This window comes from Crotalus tigris, unplaced genomic scaffold (genome assembly GCF_016545835.1).
Source record: "Crotalus tigris isolate CLP2741 ecotype Arizona unplaced genomic scaffold, ASM1654583v1 scf7180000018413.2111637, whole genome shotgun sequence".
Lineage (NCBI taxonomy): Eukaryota > Metazoa > Chordata > Lepidosauria > Squamata > Viperidae > Crotalus > Crotalus tigris.
The window spans coordinates 1,179,952-1,201,723 of NW_024096990.1; the positions used below are offsets into that span (position 1 = coordinate 1,179,952).

At 46.2% G+C, this 21,772-nt stretch overlaps 1 protein-coding gene across 6 annotated transcripts in view; it reads right to left on the reverse strand.

The window, feature by feature from the left end:
• The window catches only part of ARHGEF1 (Rho guanine nucleotide exchange factor 1), a 58,713-nt gene extending 37,486 nt beyond the window's left edge, over nucleotides 1–21,227 (reverse strand). For 4 of the 6 annotated variants that reach the window (XM_039352187.1, XM_039352186.1, XM_039352185.1 and 1 more), the window contains exons 1-6: nucleotides 21,083–21,227; nucleotides 7,823–7,920; nucleotides 6,319–6,402; nucleotides 4,826–4,945; nucleotides 3,282–3,383; nucleotides 2,538–2,580 (exon numbers count right to left, since the gene is read on the reverse strand). In XM_039352187.1, coding sequence (XP_039208121.1) covers nucleotides 2,538–2,580; nucleotides 3,282–3,383; nucleotides 4,826–4,945; nucleotides 6,319–6,402; nucleotides 7,823–7,849 — 376 coding nt within the window. In that variant the 5' untranslated portion in view covers nucleotides 7,850–7,920; nucleotides 21,083–21,227. The remainder of the gene's footprint in view (nucleotides 1–2,537; nucleotides 2,581–3,281; nucleotides 3,384–4,825; nucleotides 4,946–6,318; nucleotides 6,403–7,822; nucleotides 7,921–21,082) is intronic. The other 2 variants (XM_039352189.1, XM_039352188.1) reach the window with 1 other exon arrangement.
• Between the last annotated feature and the right edge of the window lie 545 nt (nucleotides 21,228–21,772).

Consider the following 21,772-nt stretch of genomic DNA (forward strand, 5'->3'; position numbering starts at 1 on the left):
CATCAACTTCCAGCAGGCTGGTTGGAGAATTCTCACTTCCCCCTCCAGGATTAGAGTCCTACCACTTGCTAAAGATTTGCAGTTATTTAATATGCATTTATTCTAACCCGGTCTAGCGGTGAAGGCGCTAGAAGTCTAGAAACCAGGAGGCTATGAGTTCTAGTCCTGCCCTGGGCGTGAAAGCCAGCTGGGCGACTTTGGACCCATCGCCAGGAGATGGTGAGTTCTAGTTCTGCCTTGGGCCTGAAAGCCAGACCGGTGACTTGGGGCCGGTTCCTCCCCGCCCCCTCTCTCTCTCAGCTCAATCCACCTCACAGGGTTGTTGTCATGGGGAAAATAAGAGGAGGATGGAGTATTAGGCATATTCCCAGCTTTGACTTGTTTATAAAAATAATTTTTTTTAAAAAAAAAACCAACCCTAAAATAAATAAATAAATACTTAAACGCACAACGAAATAAAAATGCGAGTTTCTTTGCCACCTTTTCTAAACCAGGAACCTCCGCTACGCTTCTGCCTCTTCTCTTTTTTTTTTTTCTCTTGATACACCTCAGAGACCTCCCTTACAGAAGAGGGTGACAGGATGTTGCTCAGCCCTTCCCTTCCCCAGTCTTTTGGGGAAGGAGCCCTTCTGCACAGCTCAAAGGGCTTCCCCACCCCAGAAATAAGATTTATGCTCTGCCTACAGAGCTTCCAACTGGCCTCCTAACTCCCCCCCCCCTGCTATTTCAGGATCTCTTTTGAGTGAAAAAAACAAAACAAAAAAACAGTCTTCCGGAGCATGTGTTGGTATGTGTGCTCACCCACAAGTGGGTGGCATGGTGTTGCAATCTGCAGGTGTGGCCGCTAGGTGACACTCAGAGGCTATGGAACCAGCTGGCCCTAGGGGACACACACACACACACACACACACACACACACACCAACAAGGCTCCCGTCCTTCCCTGCTGGGGGGGGGACGACTCAGATGAGATGAGCTAATTGTTGGCAGGAAAACAGCAGCTGTCCCACTGTTCTTCAGCTTCCTGTCTTTCATTTAGTTTCACCCGTGCCAGCAGCTGTAGCAAAACTAAGAGGTTGTGTGTGTGTGTGTGTGTGTGTGTGTGTGTGTGTGTGTGTGTGTGTGTAGGGTAGATGAGAGGAGAGGCTTTGGCAGAGATGGGGAAGGTTAGCAAGTGGGTGGGACCTGCAGCTTGGATCAAAGTCGGGCGGATTGGAACAGCAGCTGAACCCGCCATGTTGTCTTGCCCCACTGCAGAAAGTTAACACAAATATTGTGTGTGGATCCAGGGCTGTCATGCCTGCCCCTGCAATCCTAGGGGCCCTCAGCCGTGCACGTCCACCCAGCCGCAAGTCTCACAATGAACACTGACTTTCAAGGGTGCAAGGCGGATTTTCATCTTTTCCTTTCCTTCTGTCTAAAATTTCAGGGGTGTCCAATCTTGGCAACTTTTAAGACTTGTGGACTTCAACTCCCAGAATTCTCTAGCCATCCCTTCAGGCAGCAGAAATACGTGCACTCAAATGAACCAAAACTTTACTCTTTCAATGTAAACAATCCAACAAACCATAATTAGCAGAGCTGCAACAAAAAAAAACCCCAAATTTAATTACGCCACCCGAAATCCGGTGGCTTTTCCACAATTTTGCAGGAATGGGGAAAAGTAAAATTGACCAATATTGGATTCAAAGATTTAATGGTGATTTAATACTTCAAATCACTTTCCGGACTGAAGTGTCACTCAGTGTGATGAGTGTGGACTGAACTAATGAGGTGAAAGAATATATATTTCTGAACTGATCTGGAATGCCAAACTAAACCGATCCAAGTTAAGGATTCTGTTCAAATATCTGAACTGAAATAGTTCCATTTTTCAATTGAATTCACAATTTAAACCAGATTTTACATGAGTCACTCTGGCCAAAAGAACAACCATAGACTATTTGTTTTCCCCAGTTGCCAGAATATGTTCTACAAAGGAAAGAATTGTGCGCACAGCACCAGACAAAAGAGATTTATGCAAATAACTGCTTAAATAGGTTTTTCTCCAATGGGATGTCCCTCCAGATGTGCTCAAACTGCAATTCCCATAACTCCCAGCTAATACGGCCAACAAAACCCTTATATCCAGTTAGTAAATGCTGGAGTATAACACAGCAGAAGCTACACAATCTTTAGCTCAGGGGTAAGGCAACCTTGGCTCTTTTATGACTCGTGGACTTCAACTCCCAGAATTCCTGAGCCAGCCATGCTGAGGGGAAAGGGAGAGGTTTCCAAGCTGAGCCATGCTGGCTCAGGAATTCTGGGAGTTGAAGTCCACCAGTCATAAAAGAGCCAAGGTTGCCTACCCCTGCTTTAGGTCAACCTCATCTAGGCTGAGAAAATCAACCACCAGAGGGCAGCAAAGATATTCAGAAAACCTGAATATTTTGCTGCCATCTGGTGGTCATCTGGATTTTTGCAGCTCACATCTGGTCCACTTGTTAAACTCTTGCTTCAGATCACACCACATACCGCCCCATGAAAGTTGGCTCTTACCCAGTTCAAACTGCACAGCATTTGGAACAGGGACTCTCAGTAGCTGTGAAAGAGATAAGAGAATGCAAGAAACAGATCAAAACACAGTAACTGAAGATAAAGCAACTATCAATCATGAAGACTATCTGAAGCCTTTACGTTCCTACCACCCTGTAAACCAGGGCAATGAGAACAAATGGTATAAACCTGATCTGGAAAGGCAAACAAAAGGGACCTGCCCCTCATGATCAATTATCAAAAGATTTGGGTGAAAGATTTCTTCAAAAGCTCTTCCTAGATCAGTGGTTCTCAACCTGTGGGTCGGGACCACATTTGGGGTCGAACAACCACTTCACGGGGGTCACCAAACAACACAGTCCGCCATTTTTTCCCCTTTTCCTTAGCTGTGCTACTCCCTTTTATTCTATTGGCTTTTGAAAGCCAATAGAATAGACTCTCTTGAATAGAGTCTAATTCTATTGGCTTTCAAAAGCCAACAGGAATTGTCCAGGCTGTCTCTTCCCTGCTGAGCCCGCCAAAAGTCCCAGTCTGCAAACGGTGCTGCACCAGTTGAGTAGTCCTCGACTTACGGCCGGTTGAGGGTCGCGGCATTAAAAAGGTTGAGAACCATTGTCCTAGATAGAACAGGGAGTCTTCAAACTAGGCCCTTTTATGCCACGTGCCTGGCTGAGGAATTCTGGCAGTTGAAGTCCACAAGTCATAAAAGGGCCATGTTTGAAGACCCCTGTGCTAGAGTCTACTCACCCCAGTTTTGTCTAAGAAGGCATGGCAGAAATCCACAAATTGCTTCTTGGATTCCTTGGGCCCAAGGCGGTTTAGGATGAGGTCCACGTGCAGGTAACAGAGCTACAAGGAGAGAAGATATTAAAGGAAACAAACAAACAAAAAAAGCTACTGAAGAGACTGTTTTTTTTCTTGCAGACATTTCATTACCCAACTAGGTAACATCATCAGTACTAAAAGAGGGTAGGATTTGCTTGCTCTCTGAACAAACAGAGACAGACACAGAGAGCAACCCCAATCCCTTTCTGGCCCTGATGAGATGGGGAAAATGTCTGCAAGAAACAACCAAGCTCATTGACTATCAAAGATCCCACCTACTCCACAGACTCCATTGTTTTCTAGCACTGATGATGTTATCTAGTTTGGTCATGAAAGGTCTGCAAGAAAACCACCAAGCTCAAAGAGCACCAAAGACCCCACTGTCATCCTCCTCCCTCCTCCTACCTTTCTCCTTCTCCTCCTCTGTGCAAACCCCACTCCCTCCTAACACTGATGATGTTACCTAGTTTGGTCATGAAACGTCTGCAAGAAAATTCACCAAGCTGAGAGAGCACCAAAGACACTGCAGTTCAATCCTCAGCTATAAATATTCTCTTCTATCACTACTGAAAAAAAGGAGAACTCGACTTCTAGTTGAGATTTGTAAAACTTCCTTATCTGGCCATTTTTTCCCCTAATTTCGCAGCGATGCTAGAGGTCTACTTTGTGGAGAATGAAAGAAAAGTGTGGAAGGTGGAAGGCAGTCTGGAGGGAGGGGGCTGCTTTCCAAAGGCTTGGAATAGCTGAGTAGCTTTTCCCAGAGTACATCTGTAGTTATGGCTGGGGAATTCTGGGAATTAAAGTCCACCCATCTTAAAAGTGGGGTGAGGAAGCGAGTTGAAAAATCAAGACGGTTGTCACAACTGGGATTGAAGATTTACCCACTCTCTCTAGCAATCTTTAAGAGAAATAATTAGCAGTCACGGAGGGATATTGGGTTTATGATGGGGCCCCAGGTTGTTTTACTATTTGAAGAGGTATGTTGTGTTTGTCGCTCTTGACAACAATCTCTATTGTCCATTGCCAATTTTGCTAGCACTATATTATGTCACACGTTAATGTTACTTAAAGAAGGTGGCAAGAATCATGCAATTTCCTGTCATACTAGACTCATCCAGTCCAGCAAGAAATGCATCGGTGAGTCTTCTATTGCAGTGTTTCTCAACCTTAGTAAACTTTAAAATGGGTGGACTTCAATTCCCAGCATTCCACAGCCTGGCACTTTTTTGCCTTGGAACTCAATCCACTGCACAGCCATTAACACACATCTACGTGAACAGTACCAGCACAAACATGTGTGTATTCAGTGCCTGTTGGGCCCCAAAGTTCAGTGGTTCACCCTCGTCAGCGGAGAGGGTGTGTGCTTCATGGTGGTTAGGTTCTTGGTTCAGGGGGGAAGGAAGAGGAAGAGAAGTGAGCAGCTGCAGTAAAAAAAAAATAATGCAAGGGCGGATGCGTCAGCTCACCACAGGGCTTGAATCAAACTGCAACACCACATGTTGTATGAAGACCATCAAGTAGGCAGGGTGCTTCATGAGGATCTCCAGGTTTTGGAACAAGCCGGTTTGAGCGTCCGGGTGCTGGAACTGTGGAGAGAACCCAACATAGGAAAATCAGAAATAGCGATGGGGTCCTTAGTGCTCTCTGAGCTCCGAACAAAAACATCACAAATCATGGTCAGATGATTGCAGATGGCTGTAAATGTGATTGCCAAGCACCCAAACAGGGTCATGGGGGGTGTGTGTGTCAGATGTTGTAACTTAGAAACCGGGTTGTTAATGCTGAGACTCCAGAAAGAGTACAGAGAAGAGCAACAAAGATGATTAGGGGACTGGAGGCTAAAATATATAAGGAACGGTTGTTGGAATTGGGTATATCTAGTTCAGGGGTAGGCAACCTTGGCTCTTTGATGATTCGTGGACTTCAACTCCCAGAATTCTCAGCTTGGAAACCTCCCCCTTTCCCCTCAGCATGGCTGGCTCAGGAATTCTGGGAGTTGAAGTCCACGAGTCATAAAAGAGCCAAGGTTGCCTACCCCTGGTCTAGTTTAACGAAGAGAAGGACGAGGGGGGACAGGATAGCAGTCTTCCAGTATCTCAGGGGCTGCCCCAAAGAAGAGGGAGTCAAGCTATTCTCCAAAGCGCCTGAAGGCAGGACAAGAAACAACAGATGGAAACGAATCAAGGAGAGAAGCAACCTAGAACTAAGGAGAAACTTCCTGACAGTGAGAACAATTAACCAGTGGAACCACCTGCCTCCAGAAGCAGTGAATACTCCAACACTGGAAGTTTTTAAGAAGAGACTGGAAAGCCATTTGTCCAAAATGGTATAGGGTTTCCTGCCTGAGCAGGGGGTTAGACTAGATGACCTCCAAGGTCCCTTCCAACTTTATCATTATTATTATGGATCATCGCACAATCAGCCAGATGTTCAGACTGGATTTGGCATTTTGTCTACCTATCAAGTCCTTACCCAGGACCTGGAATAGGCAGATGTGGATATTTGATGGTATTACAGATATCGTCGCAGGATAGAAGCAGTTCCTAGTAAGGCCACCTTTTGCAATTGAATTATTATTATTATTATTATCCATTTTTCGGGGGCTGTGGTAACTTTGAATAGTCGTTAAACGCCTGTCGTAAGTTGAGGACTACCTATATGCGTTATAATGTTACTTCTTCCATGCTTTTTCCCAACTTAATCCCTCCATCTTTCCTTGTAGGGCAGGGGTCCCCAACCCCCACATGGACCAGTACCAATCTGTGCCATGCCAAAAACTGGGCCGTGCAAGCAAGCAAAGTCCCCTTTGTAGGATGCAGGCAGCATGCAAAACCACACCTCCTCCAGTCCACGGAAAAGCCTGTCTCCCTGGTACCCCAAACTTTGGGGGCTGCTATTGTAGGGGGCTCATTTTATCCCCTTAACCTTCTTACGTTCCCTCTTGCATTTCCCCACTTACAGGTTCAATGTCATTTTCAAAGTCCTCATCTTCTGCGCCAATGATGGACATAGCCACGCCTCCTTGAGCTCCCGGAGCTGAACTCTGGGGAAAAAAAAAAACATCAGAAATTCCCCCCAGGATCATTTAAGCCAGGGGTCCCCAACCCCCGGGGCCACAGCCCATTACCGAGCCATGGCCGGTTGAGAACCAGGCCGCCAAAGCAGCAGGCAAGGGTATGAAGCTTCCTTTGCACACGGGTGAGATTTCGGTTGCATGCATGAAACCATCCCCTCCCCCCCATGCCCAAACCGGCAAAGCCACTGGTGCCGCTGCCAGTGGTCCGCAGAACCCAAAAAGTTGGGGACCCCTGATTTAGGCCACGGTTCTCTCAAATCCAGTAACTTCAATTCCCAGAATTCCCCAATAAACACGCACACATCTTAAAGTTGCTGAAGTTGGGCAACAACACCCAGGGAGATCTTCTTATCTAGCCAAGCTCACCTCAACCAGTGGGCCTTTCTCTACCCCGGAAAAAGGGTCTAAACATTCCATTTGTTGGAAGAAGTTCACATTACTTCCTCTTTTCCCATCCCCTCTATTGTTAGATTAAAAGCTCTGGGAGGGAATCCTATTTCCTGTCCCCAGCATTAATTAATATACCTAATTTACGAACACCCACTGCTTTCCCTTAAAAGCCAATTTCCCACAGCGCCCTTCAGATATGTTAAGATGGCAAGCCCAGAAAACTCGGTATCAATAAAATTCAGAATAGGAACCAACTAAAAGCCACTGGACTAGAAGCTCAAGAGAGTGTGACTTCCGGTTCTGCTTAAGCACAAAGCCGGTTGTAAGGTCCCTGGGCCGGTCACTTGTCTCTCTCAACTTAGAAAGAAAACAATAGCAAGTCCCTTCCAAAGGCAGGGACTTGTCCACATGTTGCCAAGAGTCAAGAATGACTTAAAAGAGCACACACAAACACACAATATATCTATATCTGCATCAAAAAGCTCCTATATGCAGGTGCACTGGTCTTCCCTCTGACATTGTCTGTCTGTCTGTCTGCCTGTCTGTCTGTCTACCTGTCTGCAATCTGTCTGCCTCTCATTTGTGTGTGTCTGCCTGCCTACCTACCTACCTACCTACCTTCCTGTCATGTATGTCTGTATGTCTGTCTGTCATGTCTGTCATGTCTGCCTGCTTGCCTGCCTGCCTGCCTGCCTGCCTGCCTGCCTGCCTGCCTGCCTGCCTGCCTATCTATCTATCTATCTATCTATCTATCTATCTATCTATCTATCTATCTATCTATCTATCTATCTATCTATCTATCTATCTGTCTGTCTGTCTGTCTATCTATCTATCTATCATCTATCTTATCTCTCGCTCTCTCTCCCTCCCTCCCTACCTGTCACCTATCTGTCTGTGCCAATCTGTCTGTCTGCTTACCTGTCTGTTAACTATCTCTCTATCCATCCATCCATCCCCCTCCCTCCTATTTGCAAGCACACCCCAGCCAATTACTTACTCCATTGTAACCCTCCTCTAACTCCATTCTGCCCCCTTGGGGGGGGAGGGTCCCAGCAGCTGAGTCAAGGTGTCCAAATAGCCTGGATCAGCATACACCTAGTGCCACAAAAATAGTATTATAATTATAATATACATAACAATGTGACAGAGCTAGTGCCTGTTCTTTAGCTGGTATTCACCTTCATTTGCAACAAGTTCTTCTCAAGAACTTAGGATGTCATAATGTTTTGATGCATTGTTATTATTACTATGGTTTGTTGCAGTCAGCCAGATGTTTAGATTGGATCTGGCATTTGTGTTGAATCCTTCCCAAGGACTTGTGATAGGCAGAGGTGGATAAATGGACAACCGTATCACCAGTGCACAAGCTGTTCTCCAAAGCCCCCGAAGGCAGGACAAGAAGCAACGGGTGGAAACTAATCAAGGAGAGAAGCAACCTAGAACTAAGGAGAAACTTCCTGACAGTGAGAACAATTAACCAGTGGAACAACCTGCCTCCAGAAGCGGGGAATGTTCCAACACTGGAAGTTTTTCAGAAGAGACTGGACAGCCATTTGTCTGAAACAGTATGAGCAGGGGGTTGGATTTGATGACCTTCAAGGTCCCTTCCAACTTTATTATTATTGTTGTTGTTGTTTTTGTTGTTTTGTTATTGTTATTATTATCCCAGAGTTGTAACTCCAGGAGTGCCAAACTTGGCAACTTTAAGACTTGTGGACTTCCTGTACACTGCTCCATTTGTCTCAAATTGTATAGGCAGATCTCCTGCTTGAGCAGGGGGTTGGACTAGAAGACCTCCAAGGTCCCTTCCAGCCCTACTTCGGATTGATTGAATAGATTCAACATGGTTTTGCTTGGGGTGGGTGTGGAAGAAGACAAACGTCTCCAACCCCTCTCCAGGGCTATATGCAAAAAAAAAAAAAAAAAAAAAGCTATAGAACGGGCGGGGGGGTGGAAGAGATTTCATACACAGGAAGGTATTCAAGCTACCCCCAGCCCCATTACTCAGAAATTCCTGCCTTAGGTGGAGGTGAGTGTGGCATGAATGCCGCCTCTGTTACCTACAAAGAGGCCTCAGAGAAGCGGGTGGCAGTAGGGAAAGTCCACACCCCACAGGCAGCCTGACTCATGCAGGGCATCAATCCAGCAGGCTGGCTGGTTGGCACTAAGGGAGGGAGAAGCTGATTTTTGTTGGGGGGGGGAAATGGGTCAACACCGGAAAAGGAAAAAAGCAGCATCCCACTGCCACACCCTGGAGAGCTCTAGGGTGGGATTCTGCCCAACGGCAATACCAATAGCGCTTCAACAGGTAGTCCTCGACTTACGGCATTGGAGCTCCCAATTTCTGTCGTTAAGTGAGACACTCGATAAGTGAGCTTTATCCCGTTTTACAACCTTTCTTGATTCATGTGAATCCCTGCAGTTGGTAAGTTAGCAACCTGGTTGTTAAGTGAATCTGCCCCCCCCCTCATTGACTTTGCTTGTCACAAGGTCGCCAAAGGGGGATCCCATGTGACCTTGGGACACAGCAACGGTCGTAAGTAGGAACCAGTGGCCAAGCGTCTGAATTTTGATCGCGTGGCCAAGGAGATGCTGCAGGGATTGGAAGTTTGAAAAACGAACGGTGCCGTTGTAACTTCGAAGGACGCTAAATGAACTGCTTGTTAAGTCGAGGACTGCCTGTACCAATAGCCCTTAGATTTATCTACCGCTTCACAATGCTTGACAGCCCTCTCTAAGCAGTTTACAGAGTCAGCCTATTTGCCCCCAACAATCCAGGTCCTCATTTGACCGACCTCAGAAGGATGGAAGGCCGAGTCAACCTTGAGCTGGTCAGGGTCGAACTTCTGGCAGTGGGCACAATCAGCCTGCAATACTGCATTTTAACCACTGTGCTGCTAGGAAGGAGAATGAGAAAGGGAGGGAGGGAGGGAAGGAAGGAAGGAAGGAAGGGCAATAACAGAAGCACTTAGACTTATATACTGCTTCACAGTGCTTCTTAGCCTTCTCAAAGTGGTTTATAGAGTCAGCATATTTTAACAACTTGGAGGGCCAAGTCAACTTTGAGCTGGTCAGGGTCGAACTTCTGGCAGTGGGCACAATCAGCCTGCAATACTGCATTCTAACCACTGTGCCACCAGGAAGGAGAATGAGAAAGGGAAGGAAGGAAGGAAGGAAGGAAGGAAGGAAGGAAGGAAGGAAGGGAGGGAGGGAGGGAGGGAGGGAGGGAGGGAGGGACGGAGGGAGGGAGGGACGGAGGCAGGCAGGCAGGCAGGCAGGCAGGCAGTCATAGCAATAGTACTTAAGACTTATCTACCACTTCACAGTGCTTGACAGCCCTCTCTAAGCGGTTTAAAGAGTCAGCATATTTTCCCCCAGTAATCTGGGTCCTCATTTTACCAACCTCAGGAGGACAGAAGGCTGAGTCAACCTTAAGTTGGTCAGGATCGAACTCCTGGCACTGAGCAGAGTCAGCCTGCAATACTGCATTCTAACCACTGCGCCACCAGGGCTCCCCAAACACCAACGCTCCATCACCCTCAAGGGAGAAAAGGCTGAATAACCCAGCGATGGGGGTTCGGCTGGTCCTCTTTACATGCCAAGGGGCTTTTTGGCCACTAAGCGGCACATCCTCCTCCAAGAATGGGAAACAGAAATAGTCCATGAATATACAGCCACATAAATTCTGTGGCTAAGCAATGTGATGATTATGAGTTGCACCGGATTTTACGACCTTTTTTGGACACGGCTGTTAAGCGAATCACTGCAGTCGTTAAGCGAATCATGTGGTCGTTACACGAATCTGACTCTCCCCTCCCCCGGTCACTGACTTTGTTGGAAACCGGCTGGGAAGGTTGCAACTGGTGATCACAGAATGCAATGGTCGTAAATGTGGGGAATGGCCGATAAGTCACTTTTTTTTTCAGTGGTGTTGTTGTTTTGAGCAGTTGCTAAACTAGTGGTTCTCAACCTGTGGGTCGGGACCCCATTTGGGGTCGAACGACCATTTCACGGGGGTCGCCAAACAACGCAGTCCGCCATTTTTTCCCCCTTTTCCTTAGCTGTGCTACTCCCTTTTATTCTATTGGCTTTTGAAAGCCAATAGAATAGACTCTCTTGAATAGAGTCTAATTCTATTGGCTTTCAAAAGCCAATAGGAATTGTCCAGGCTGTCTCTGCCCTGCTGAGCCCGCCAAAAGTCCCATTCTGCAAACGGTGCTGCACCAGTTGAGTAGTCCTCGACTTACGACCAGTTAGGGGTCGCGGCATTAAAAAGGTTGAGAACCACTGTGCTAAACGAATGGATGTAAGTCGAGGACTATCTCTATTCCTTTCTTAGGACTCAGAGTTAAAAGCTGGCGTTAAGGACTGTCTGGCTACTACTGGCAGCCACCTAATGGAAAACAATGGGCTTTTTCAGCAGGCAGTTTTGGCACTTTCAAGTTTTGAGGCTCAACAAAATTTGTCCACATTAAATGAAACCAGATTGGGAAGTTCCTTTGCGGACATGTTTACACCCCCTCCCATCATAAGCAATCCATCATTTAGCCACCTGCAGACACAGAAATTAATTCCAGAAGACAACATACAACAAATTAAATCAAAAGCTAGGCTTGCTTTTGTCATCTGGGCCCGTTGACAGCCCACAAGAATGAGAAATGCAAACTCAGGACAGTAAACATTCCTGAGGACTAGTAGCTTTGTAATAAGCAGGCATACATTTGTAAGAGTAAACTGAATTTGAAACTGAATTTCACGTTTAAGCACAGAGCTTCCAGCTAAGGATATATTTTTTTCCTTGAAAGAAACTCCACAGTTGTTGTTGTTTTTGTTTTAACAGTCGGTCCCGCCAAAGACACACACCCAGAAATTCAAGATATTGCTCTTATGTACATTCCTATGTACTTAGTAGAAAAAGCTGAGCTACTGTTGGTTTTCTGCCAATAAACAGACATAAGATTTGCTTAGTCAAAGAGAAATGACAACCCCCAAATTACAGCCCCCCAATATAACTATGGAAACAACCTGTTAGGTTTTCAGATCAGCTGGAAAGAATCACTTTGGTCTGGGAAGTTAAGGCTGTAGGCTGGAAAGTGGGAGACGGTGAGTTCTAGTCCCGCCCTAGGCATGAAAGCCACCTTGGTGTCTTTGGGCCAATCACCAGGAGACGGTGAGTTCTAGTCCCGCCTTAGGCATGAAAGCCGTCTGGGTGTCTTTGGGCCAATCACCAGGAGACGGTGAGTTCTAGTCTTGTTTCAGGCATGAAAGCCAGCTGGGTGACTTTGGGCCAGTCCCTCTCTCTCAGCCCAGCCTACCTCACAAGGTTGCTGTTGTGGGGAAAATAGGAGGAAGGTATATCGGGTATGTTTGGCAGGATACAAACTAACAAAACCCCTATAATTCCCAGCCAGCAGAGGATGATGGGAACTGTGGTAATACACCTAAAGAGGTTCAGTCTGGAGAACATAAAAGCCTGGTAGCGAGCCAGCATTTTTTTTTTAATACATCTCTTTGTTTCCTTGCTACAATAGGAATTAGCCCGGCATTATCTACAGTATGCTATTTGAATGGGAAAATAAGGTTCTATAAAACGTAGCTAACTGAGGCAGAAACGTGACCAAAAATAGTGCATCAAAGCACCAAATATATATATATATAAAATAATAAAATATACGAATACCAGGAAATTATAAAACTATAAAAAGTTTTAATAGAATAAAACCAAGCTTTCGCTGGCTACTGCCAGCATCATCAGGGTAGCATCCAGTCGATGGGAGAAGCTATTTATAAATGTGGCGCTTTTTATAGTTTTATAATTTCCTGGTGTTCGTATATTTTATTATTTAACATGAATCTACCCAGGAATCACTGTTTTGTTTTTAATATTCTTAAGAATATTAAACATCCAACAGAGGATGATGGCTTACCACATTTATATATATATATATATATATATATATATATATATATATATATATATATATATATATATATATATATATGAATGCGGTAAGCCATCATCCTCTGTTTAATCAGGAAATATATCTTTTGCAAAAGAGAACATGCAAAAGACACAAGCCTATCACAGACCCTGCAATGTTAGAGAGCTGGAGCAAAGAGCAAGCAAATAAATGGAAATTTGCAAATAAAAACAAGTCAGCATCAGCTGCCACTATATATCACAGAAAAAGCCAAAGGGATCAAGGAAGCTCTGGGGGTGTAAAGTTAGCACAAGCTTCCCTTTGAGAAGACAGTTTGAAATCAAGTGAACCAAACAAGTTCCTAATCCTTTAATGCAGTGTTTCTCAACCTTGACAATTTTAAGGCACGTGGACTTCAACTCCCAGAATTCCACAGCCAGCATTGCTGGCTGTGGAATTCTGGGAGTTGAAGTCCACGTGCCTTAAAATTGTCAAGGTTGAGAAACACTGCTTTAATGTAATGTTTCTCAACTTTGGCAAAAATGTGGACTTCAACTCCCAGAATTCCCTTGTCGGAAGAAGGAGGAGGAGGAGGAGGAGGAGGAGGAGGAGAATCAGATTAATCCAAATGACAGGCAACAGGGTGGCGATAGTCACAACAGGACACTTGCATTCCTTGGGATTTTCCCTCCTGGCTGAACAGGCCAATTTCTGCCTCACTCAGGTTATTAAACAAAGGAATCAGCCCACAGTATTTTCAGATCGCACCAACTTCCTGCAGCAGGAAGTGATGTAAGGGTACATGCATACACATACAAACACACACACACACACAACTGCAGAGCAAGAGGCGCTCTGAAGAGCTACCAGCACATAACCAACTTTGACAATGTCAGAAGGCAGTTTAACTTCATAAAAGGAAAGTTGAAGAGTTAAACCAGTAATCTACATCTTTGGGCAGTAAAGAGATATGCAAATCAGGAATAGGTGTACTAGAATCTACTAGTTAGTAGATGGATCACTGAGCTATAGCAGATCTAAAAGCAGATCTGAAAAGTTTCTCAACTTTAAATGACGTCTTAACACTACCTTTCAAATACCTTAATTGAACGACCTGGATCGTTGTTTCTCAAGTTGGACAACTTTAAGATGCCCGGACTTCAATTCCCAGAATTCCCCAGCCAGCTGGCTGGGGAATTCTGGGAGTTGAAGTCCAAGAATCTTAAAGTTGCCCAGGTTGAGAAATTCGGGTCTGGAGATACGTCTCTGGATTTGCGACTGTGATCTCTTTACTTGAAGCAACATTTCTGTGTTGAGACTGATGGGGTGGGGTCTCAGGGTCCTATGCAAAATACAAAGCAGCCCCTTCCCCCCAAAAAAACTCATGCTCCTCCTCCTTGCCACAAAACTCAAGACTGTCCAGGGCTTCTGCTAACAATTTTCATCTAATTGTTTTCAGATGTTTGGTGAGGTCCTTCACAACTCTTCTTCTTGCTGTCCCCTACTGTGGTCCACACTTTTATGGGAATTACAAACGTAACTGTTTCTCTGGTCTTCTCAGGGAATCCCAAAAAGTCTTATTCCAGTTGAGGAAACGGGTAAGAAGAAGTCTTCTGGTCCAACCCGTGCTCAAACAGGAGACCCTAGACCAGTGGTTCTCAACCTTTTTAATGCCACGACCCCCAACCGGTCGTAAGTCGAGGACTACTCAACTGGTGCAGCACCGTTTGCAGAATGGGACTTTTGGCGGGCTCAGCAGGGCAGAGACAGCCTGGACAATTCCTATTGGCTTTTGAAAGCCCACAGAATTAGACTCTATTCAAGAGAGTCTATTCTATTGGCTTTCAAAAGCCAATAGAACAGTGGTTCTCCACCTTTCTAATGCCGCGACCCCATAATACAGTTCCCCATATTGTGTTGACCCCCAACCACTTATACATCACCGGGTGCCAGGGGCGTGGCCAAAGAAAAGGAGGAAAAAATGGCAGACAGCCTTGTTTGGCGACCCCCGTGAAATGGTCGTTCGACCCCAAATGGGGTCCCGACCCACAGGTTGAGAACCACTGCAATAGAATAAAAGGGAGTAGCACAGCTAAGGAAAAGGGGGGAAAAATGGCGGACTGCTTTGTTTGGCGACCCCTGTCCCGACCCACAGGTTGAGAACCACTGCCGTAGACCATTTCAGACAAATGGCTGTCCAATCTCTTCTTTAAAACTTCCAGTGTTGGAGCATTCACCGCTTCTGGAGGGAGGCTGTTCCCCTGATTAATTGTTCTCGCTGTCAGGAAATTCCTCCTTAATTCCAGGTTGCTTCTCTCCTTGATTAGTTTCCATCCATTGTTTCTTGTCCTGCCTTCAGGTGCTTTGGAGAATAAGCTGACCCCCCTCTTCTTTGGGCTCCAGAAATGATTTTTTTTTTTTTAATTTTGATGATCTTACTCTTGTTTTTAACTATTTTTATTACACTGTCTGAATTTCTTTATACTCTCTGAATGCCTGAATGGATGATTCTCTTCCTAATAGCATACACAGAACATCAGAGTTGGAAGAGACACTGGAGGCCTTCTAGTCCAACAGGAGACCCTATACCAGAGGTAGGCCACCTTGGCTCTTTTATGACTCGTGGACTTCAACTCCCACAATTCCTGAGCCAGCATGGCTCAGCATGGAAACCTTTCCCATTCCCCTCAGCGTGGCTGGCTCAGGAATTCTGGGAGTTGAAGTCCACCAGTCATAAAAGAGCCAAGGTTGCCTACCCCTGCTCTATACCATTTCAAACAAATGGCTGTCCAATCTTTTCTCAAAAACCTCCAATGATGGAGCACCCACGACTTCTGGAGGCAGGCTGTTCCACTGATTATTCTCCCTGTCAGGAAATTCCTCCTTAGTTCTTGGTTGCTTCTCTCTTTGCTTAGTTTTCATCCATTGTTCCCGATTAATTGTTCTAACTGTCAGGAAAGGGGGCCAACTCCATCATGAATCCCTCCCCACCAATTCAATGCATGCTAAAAACTGGGGTTGGGAGTCCCCAAAACGCTTCTTGTCCACACAGGTGCCCTATCTGCCTGACCCAGACAAAGCACAAACAAAAACAGTTGGAAACGGTTGGAAACAACCAACTTTGCAGAGCGATATCAAAACGAAAGCAATCTCACAGGAAATGCCACCCTAACTCACTTCTCGTGGTCCTTATCGCCATCTGAATTACAAACTCATTTCCCTAATTTTTTTTTAACCTATGTTTTTCATTTCTTTCTTCCCTCCATCTCATTTTTTTTCTGGGATTTTCCCACCTCTGCTAGCTTTCATTCCCCCCCCCCAAAACAAATGGAGGAGGTGGGACTTAGAGATAAGTCAAGAGGCCAGAGGGAAGGGTGGGCCATGGTTAATTTCCCCCACCCCCAAGGCTGCAAATTCAATCATGTTAAGAAAAAAAAATCACATGTCTTTGTCTATTTCTCTCCAGCTACTTGGCTTAGTGTAGCAGATTCTGTTTCAGATCTTCGGGTACCCAAAATAAGGCAGGCAAGTTGGTCTACTACCGAGCAGTTAAAACCTCGGTTACAGAATATCTGAAGAATATAAGTAGCCTTCCATTTAAAAATGACGGAAGGAATGTCAACTGTTATGATAACAGAGAGATAAGGTTACAGTGGCAAACATTTCGGCTTTTTTTTAACAATGCAATAAAAAGTTACAGCAACTAGGATGCACCTATTTCCTGTGGCCATCAAAACATGTAAATTCAATTTTTTAAAAAGTCACCTCTCTCATTTTCCAGTTTCTTCAGCTCCTCTGGTGACAATCCCTTTATAGCAAAGGATTTTTTGAAAAGAGCAAGAAAGAACTTTTTTTTTTTTTCTAAACCCAAGTCAAATCAGGTGCAAAGAAATGAAACCAGTGTAATTTCCTGTTGGAGTCATCATACCACCTAATTATTACAAGTAAGGCGAGCGTGCTAACTTCCCCTCCCTTCTTTCTCCCTTTCTTTTACTCGGAGCAACATTTTTACATCTACACTCAACAGGTGGGCCTTGGGTCCTGTGCAAAACGAGGGATTCTGGGAGTTGAAGTCCCACACATCTTAAACATTACCAAGGTTGGGGAACTCAGGTCTAGAACATTAAAAAACTAAAAACAAAAAAGGGATTTGTAACTGTGATCTCTTTACAAGGCTCAACTGGAGAGAGAGAGAGAGCCTTAGGGTCCTATGCAAAATGGGGAATTCTGGGAATGGACCTTGCCAAGGTTCAGAAGCATCCAAAATAAGCTGTGTTAAAAAGAAGCAAACTTTCTTCTGCAAATGTGGTCATCCTGTCCTGTAGCCAAGAAGCACAACACAGAGCACTGCTAATCGTGATGGAGATTAAATGGGGGGTGGGTGGGAGAAGGGGGGGTTATGGTCTGCTGGTAGAAAACATATGGTATGGCCTCACGGCATTAAGGGGGAGAGGATATGGCAGCAAGCAGCAAGCTGAAAAACAGAAGGAGGGAGGGAGGGAGGAAGAGAGAGAGAGAGAGAGAGAGAGAGAGAGAGAGAGAGAGAAAGTTTGGCCTTTCCTGCCCCTTCCCCCCAAACCACACGTCTCTTGGCATGTACCCTGTCACTGACCTCACCGGCTATAGAGGCCTGTTTGGCCTCCCTGGATAGAAAAATGTCTGGCACACATAGGCTTGTCCCAGGATAGTCACAGGGATGAGGAAACGGGAGAATCTGTCCTGCCAATGGGGTGGACAGTTGGGGGAAAACGCAGGTAATGCTATTGTAGCTCAGAGCTCCTTTGAACCGCGAGAGGGATGGCAAAGAAAAGTGGCGATAATAATAAAAAAACAGAAAGACTGTGGCAAGGGAAAGCAAAATTAATCCCAATATTAGTTAAAAGATGCCTTTGGGGGCGATCCCAAAATAACTGTGGAGCACCACTTGTCGGCATTGACACAATCATCATCAGTCAATTGCAAAAGGCAGCTTTGCCGGGAACAACTGACCTCCTGCCACAAAGACTTTAAACACCATCCACCATCCCCATCTGCCTATCCCAGGTCCTTGGGAAGGACTCAATAAGTAGATAAAAATGCTAAATCCAATCTAAACATCTTACTGTGCGATCAACCATAATAAATAATAATAATAGCACCTCTGGACAACACAGGAGAGTCTTTTGGGCCTCTAAGCTGTAAGGCCTGTATTTCTGATGTTATCAGCTTCAGAGCATCTAGTTTTGTTCTACAATTTATCTATTTAGTTAGAACATTCCTATAAACGTCCTGAAACAAGACCCTGCCCTGGGAAATGGGCTGGATAAAGACTGTGATAGAAGGCTTGTTCTGGGATTAAAGGGGGTGCAATAAACATAAATAAATGAACAGCTACTGCATGAGCTAAGGGATACCACCAGGCACAAAGATAAACTTTAACCATGTGGGAGGGACTGTTTTGACTCTGATCCCAGGCCTGAAGAAGCTACACAGAATTTTAATGCTCCAGACCATCAGAATAACAGAATACAGGTGGTCCTCAATTTACGACCACAGCTTGAGCCCAAAATGTATATTGCTAAGTTAAGTGAATCACGGCAGTTGTTAAGTTGGTAATACAGTTGTTAAGTGAATCTGGCTGCCCCATTGACTTTGCTTGTCACAAGGTCTGCAAAGGGGGATCGTGAGACCCTGGGACACTGCCACCGTCATAAATATGAGTCAGTGGCCAAGCGTCTGAATTTTGATCACGTGACCAATGGTTGTGTGAAAAAAACGGTCATAAGCCACTTTTTTCAGTACTGCTGTAACGGTCACGAAACAAACTGTTGTAAGTCAAGGATTACCTGTAATAGAGTTGGAAGGGACCTTGGAGTCATCTACTCCAACCCCGTTTAGGCAGGAAACCCTAAACCAGGGGTAGGCTACCTTGGCTCTTTTATGACTCGTGGACTTCAACTCCCAGAATTCCTGAGCCAGCCTGGCTCAGCTTGGAAACCTCTCCCTTTCCCCTCAGCATGGCTGGTTCAGGAATTCTGGGAGTTGAAGTCCACGAGTCATAAAAGAGCCAAGGTTTCCTGCCCCTGCCCTAAACCATTCCAGACAAATGCTTGTCCAATCTCTTTTTAAAAGCCTCCAGTGTTGGGAGCACCCACAACTTCTGGAGGCAAGCCGTTCCACTGATGAATTGTTTCAGCTGTCAGGAAATTTCTCCTCAGAAACATCTTCTCACAATAAGAGGAATGATTAATAAAGATGGCAGACTTGGCAACCATGGCTAATTTAACGGCCCTCCCTTGGGAGAGAGAAAAACCACTGAAGAAATTTCATTTATAATTGGAAGCCCTCTACGGACTTTTTGCAGGAAATAGAGAAAAATCCAATTTCGACAAATGCATATGTTGATTGTTAAAATTTAAATAGTGGCCAAAAAACCCGCAACTTTTAATTTCCCCTTTTCTTTTCTTTTTTTTTGGAGGGGGAAAAATGGAAATTTTATTGCAGTTTTAAACTAAGAATCGAACAACAGTGTTCTATATGTTCTATTTTTGTTTTCCTTTCTATTTCTTTATACCTTTTCGCACTTTGATCCCTATTTTCCTTTTTTATCTTTCTCGTTAATGTTTTTTTAACGTGCATGCTTCGCAAAAGGTAATAAAATTATTTGATTAAAAAAAAAAAAGAATGTCCTTTCTAAGCATTTGATGGCTCCTAGGCAAGTTGTGGGCCCTTCTCTATCCAAAGCTTAACCCGAATCTGGAAAAATGAGAGTAGCTAATCTAGCATTATTGCACATTTCAAGCTGGTGCTCACAAAGACTTTATGTTCTGCTCTCATCAATCCATAAACGCCTGCAAAGTAAATCTGCATTTCTTTAAAGATGTGATTATCATTCAAAGATGCGAAGCAATGCAAAAGATTCTTTTTTTACAAAAAAGTTGGTTACTGCCTCTCAACACACACATACACAATTATCACACTGCAGAGGACTCTACCCTATATTAGTGCATTTTATATTCTCATCTTGTCCTTGGTTGCAGGTAGATTTTACACCCATTCATTTAGTGACCGTTTTGAGTTACAATGGCACAGGAAAAGCAACTTACGGACATTTTTCACATTTACCACTGAGATGATATATAGGTTCTCCTGCCTGAACAAGGGGCTGGACTAGAAGACCTCCAAGGTCCCTTCCAGCTTATTAGCAAGACAGCCAGTTGGATCCAGTAGCTCTGAGCACTGGAAACCCTTTGAGCAGAAGAAAACTATGGAACTACATAACTATTTTTCCCTTTGGCACAAACTGCATTACTGACTTAACAATTGGGCCAAAGCATTTAATAAACTGCCTTTAGGGCTCAGTTTTGGATGTAAGTCGAGGACTACCTGTATTTTGGATCCTAGAACCCACCTTGCCATTATGTCTTTAGGGAACAAACCAGGAACCCCCCCCCTTTTTTTAAAAAAAAAACAAAAAAACCACTCAGTGGTGTCTTTGCCTTTCTTGGTCTTAAATGCCAAACCCAGAATGGAAAGGAATTAGGACTTTTTTTAAAAAAAAAAAAAATACTTTTTTCAAGTTAACCCTAGATCTTGATGCCAGCGCTCAAGCTGGTAGACCAGAGTACAAAGAGCATGTACAGAACACATCTGCTCCAGGTTCTTAATCCTCCTCCCCCCCATCTCCTCCCCGCCCCCGCCCGCAAAGGAAGAATTTAGATCACCCCGTCATCCCCAAGGCTAGATTTCCCAGAACAGGGGTCGGGAGTGGGTGGGGCTTTCCGCAGAGAGGAGACAAGAAAACGCACTCGGCGCGCGCTCAGAGACCCTCTTTCCTTCCCTTCCCAGCCCCAGCCGGGCGGAACCCTGCAAAATACACACACACAGAGAGAGAGACACACACACACGCTTCCCGGACCGAAGCCCCGAGAGCGAGCGGCCAGCCCCGCACCCTCGTTCCCAGAGTCCGGGGTTTGGACCCCGAGCCGACGCTTTCCCGGGTGTCGCCTTCCAGCCGGGACTTACTCGAGAGTAAGCGCGCCCGCAAGCTGGAGCCTGCACGGGACTCCGGCTAGGCGGGGCAGGGGAGGGGAGGGGAGGGGAGGGGGGGCATTCAAACAAACAAACCAACCCGGCGCCCCCAGACCCGCTTGCATTCGCTCCTTTCTTTCCCCGCTGCAAATGCCCCGCGGCCAGACAATGCCCGCTCCCCACCCGCCACGGCGGAGCCAGCAGGACGCGCGTCCCCTTTTCCCGCGGCCTCTCCCGCGCCCGTTCCCACGGCCTGGCTTGCCCCGGCGGCCAAGTCGGCGAGGTGGAAGGGGAGAAGCGCCGGGCGCCGGGCGGGATGGGCTCACCTGGACCTGCTCGGCCTTGTGGCTCGCCCTGCAGGGCCCTCGGAGGCCGCTGGCGGGGCTTCCTGTGGCAGGGAGCGCCGCTCGGGGAAGGGCTGGACCGAAGGGGGGGCGGGCTGGCGGGCGGGCGGCGGTGGAAGCAGGAGCCCGCCCCGTTCGCCTGTTCCGGATCCCTCGTCCCCGCCGCTGCCGCCGCCGCCTCCTCCTGGGCGGCCCTCCTCTCGCTTGCGCGCTCGCTCCGGCTGCTGCGCTGCAAAAGCTGCCCGGGATTCCGATGCTGGCCACGTCGGAATGCCACGGGGCAGCCCAGCCAACGGGCAGCGTCGGGAAGGCGGAAGGGGCCCGTCTAGACACGGGTGGGCGAGGGACTGGGGTCGGGGCCGCCGCTGGAGCGAGCCAGACCAGCTGGAGCCGTTCAGACGTGCAGTTCCAACCTCGGATCGGCCGAGCTGGGATTCTCCCGGTGTTTGCCAGCCTCTTCGTCGCCGGGTCGCGCGTTCCCACGAGCTGCGGATCCGGGTCCTGACTTCTTGAAACCTTTTTTTTTCCTGATTTGGCGCCACAAACTAACCAAATCGCTTTGGGTTAGTTGGATTCACAAAAAAACAACAACGAATGAAACGGATTGGGGTCGTGGCTCAATCAGGGTTTCTCGAGCTTAGCAACCTGAAGATGGGTGGATTTTTAACTCCC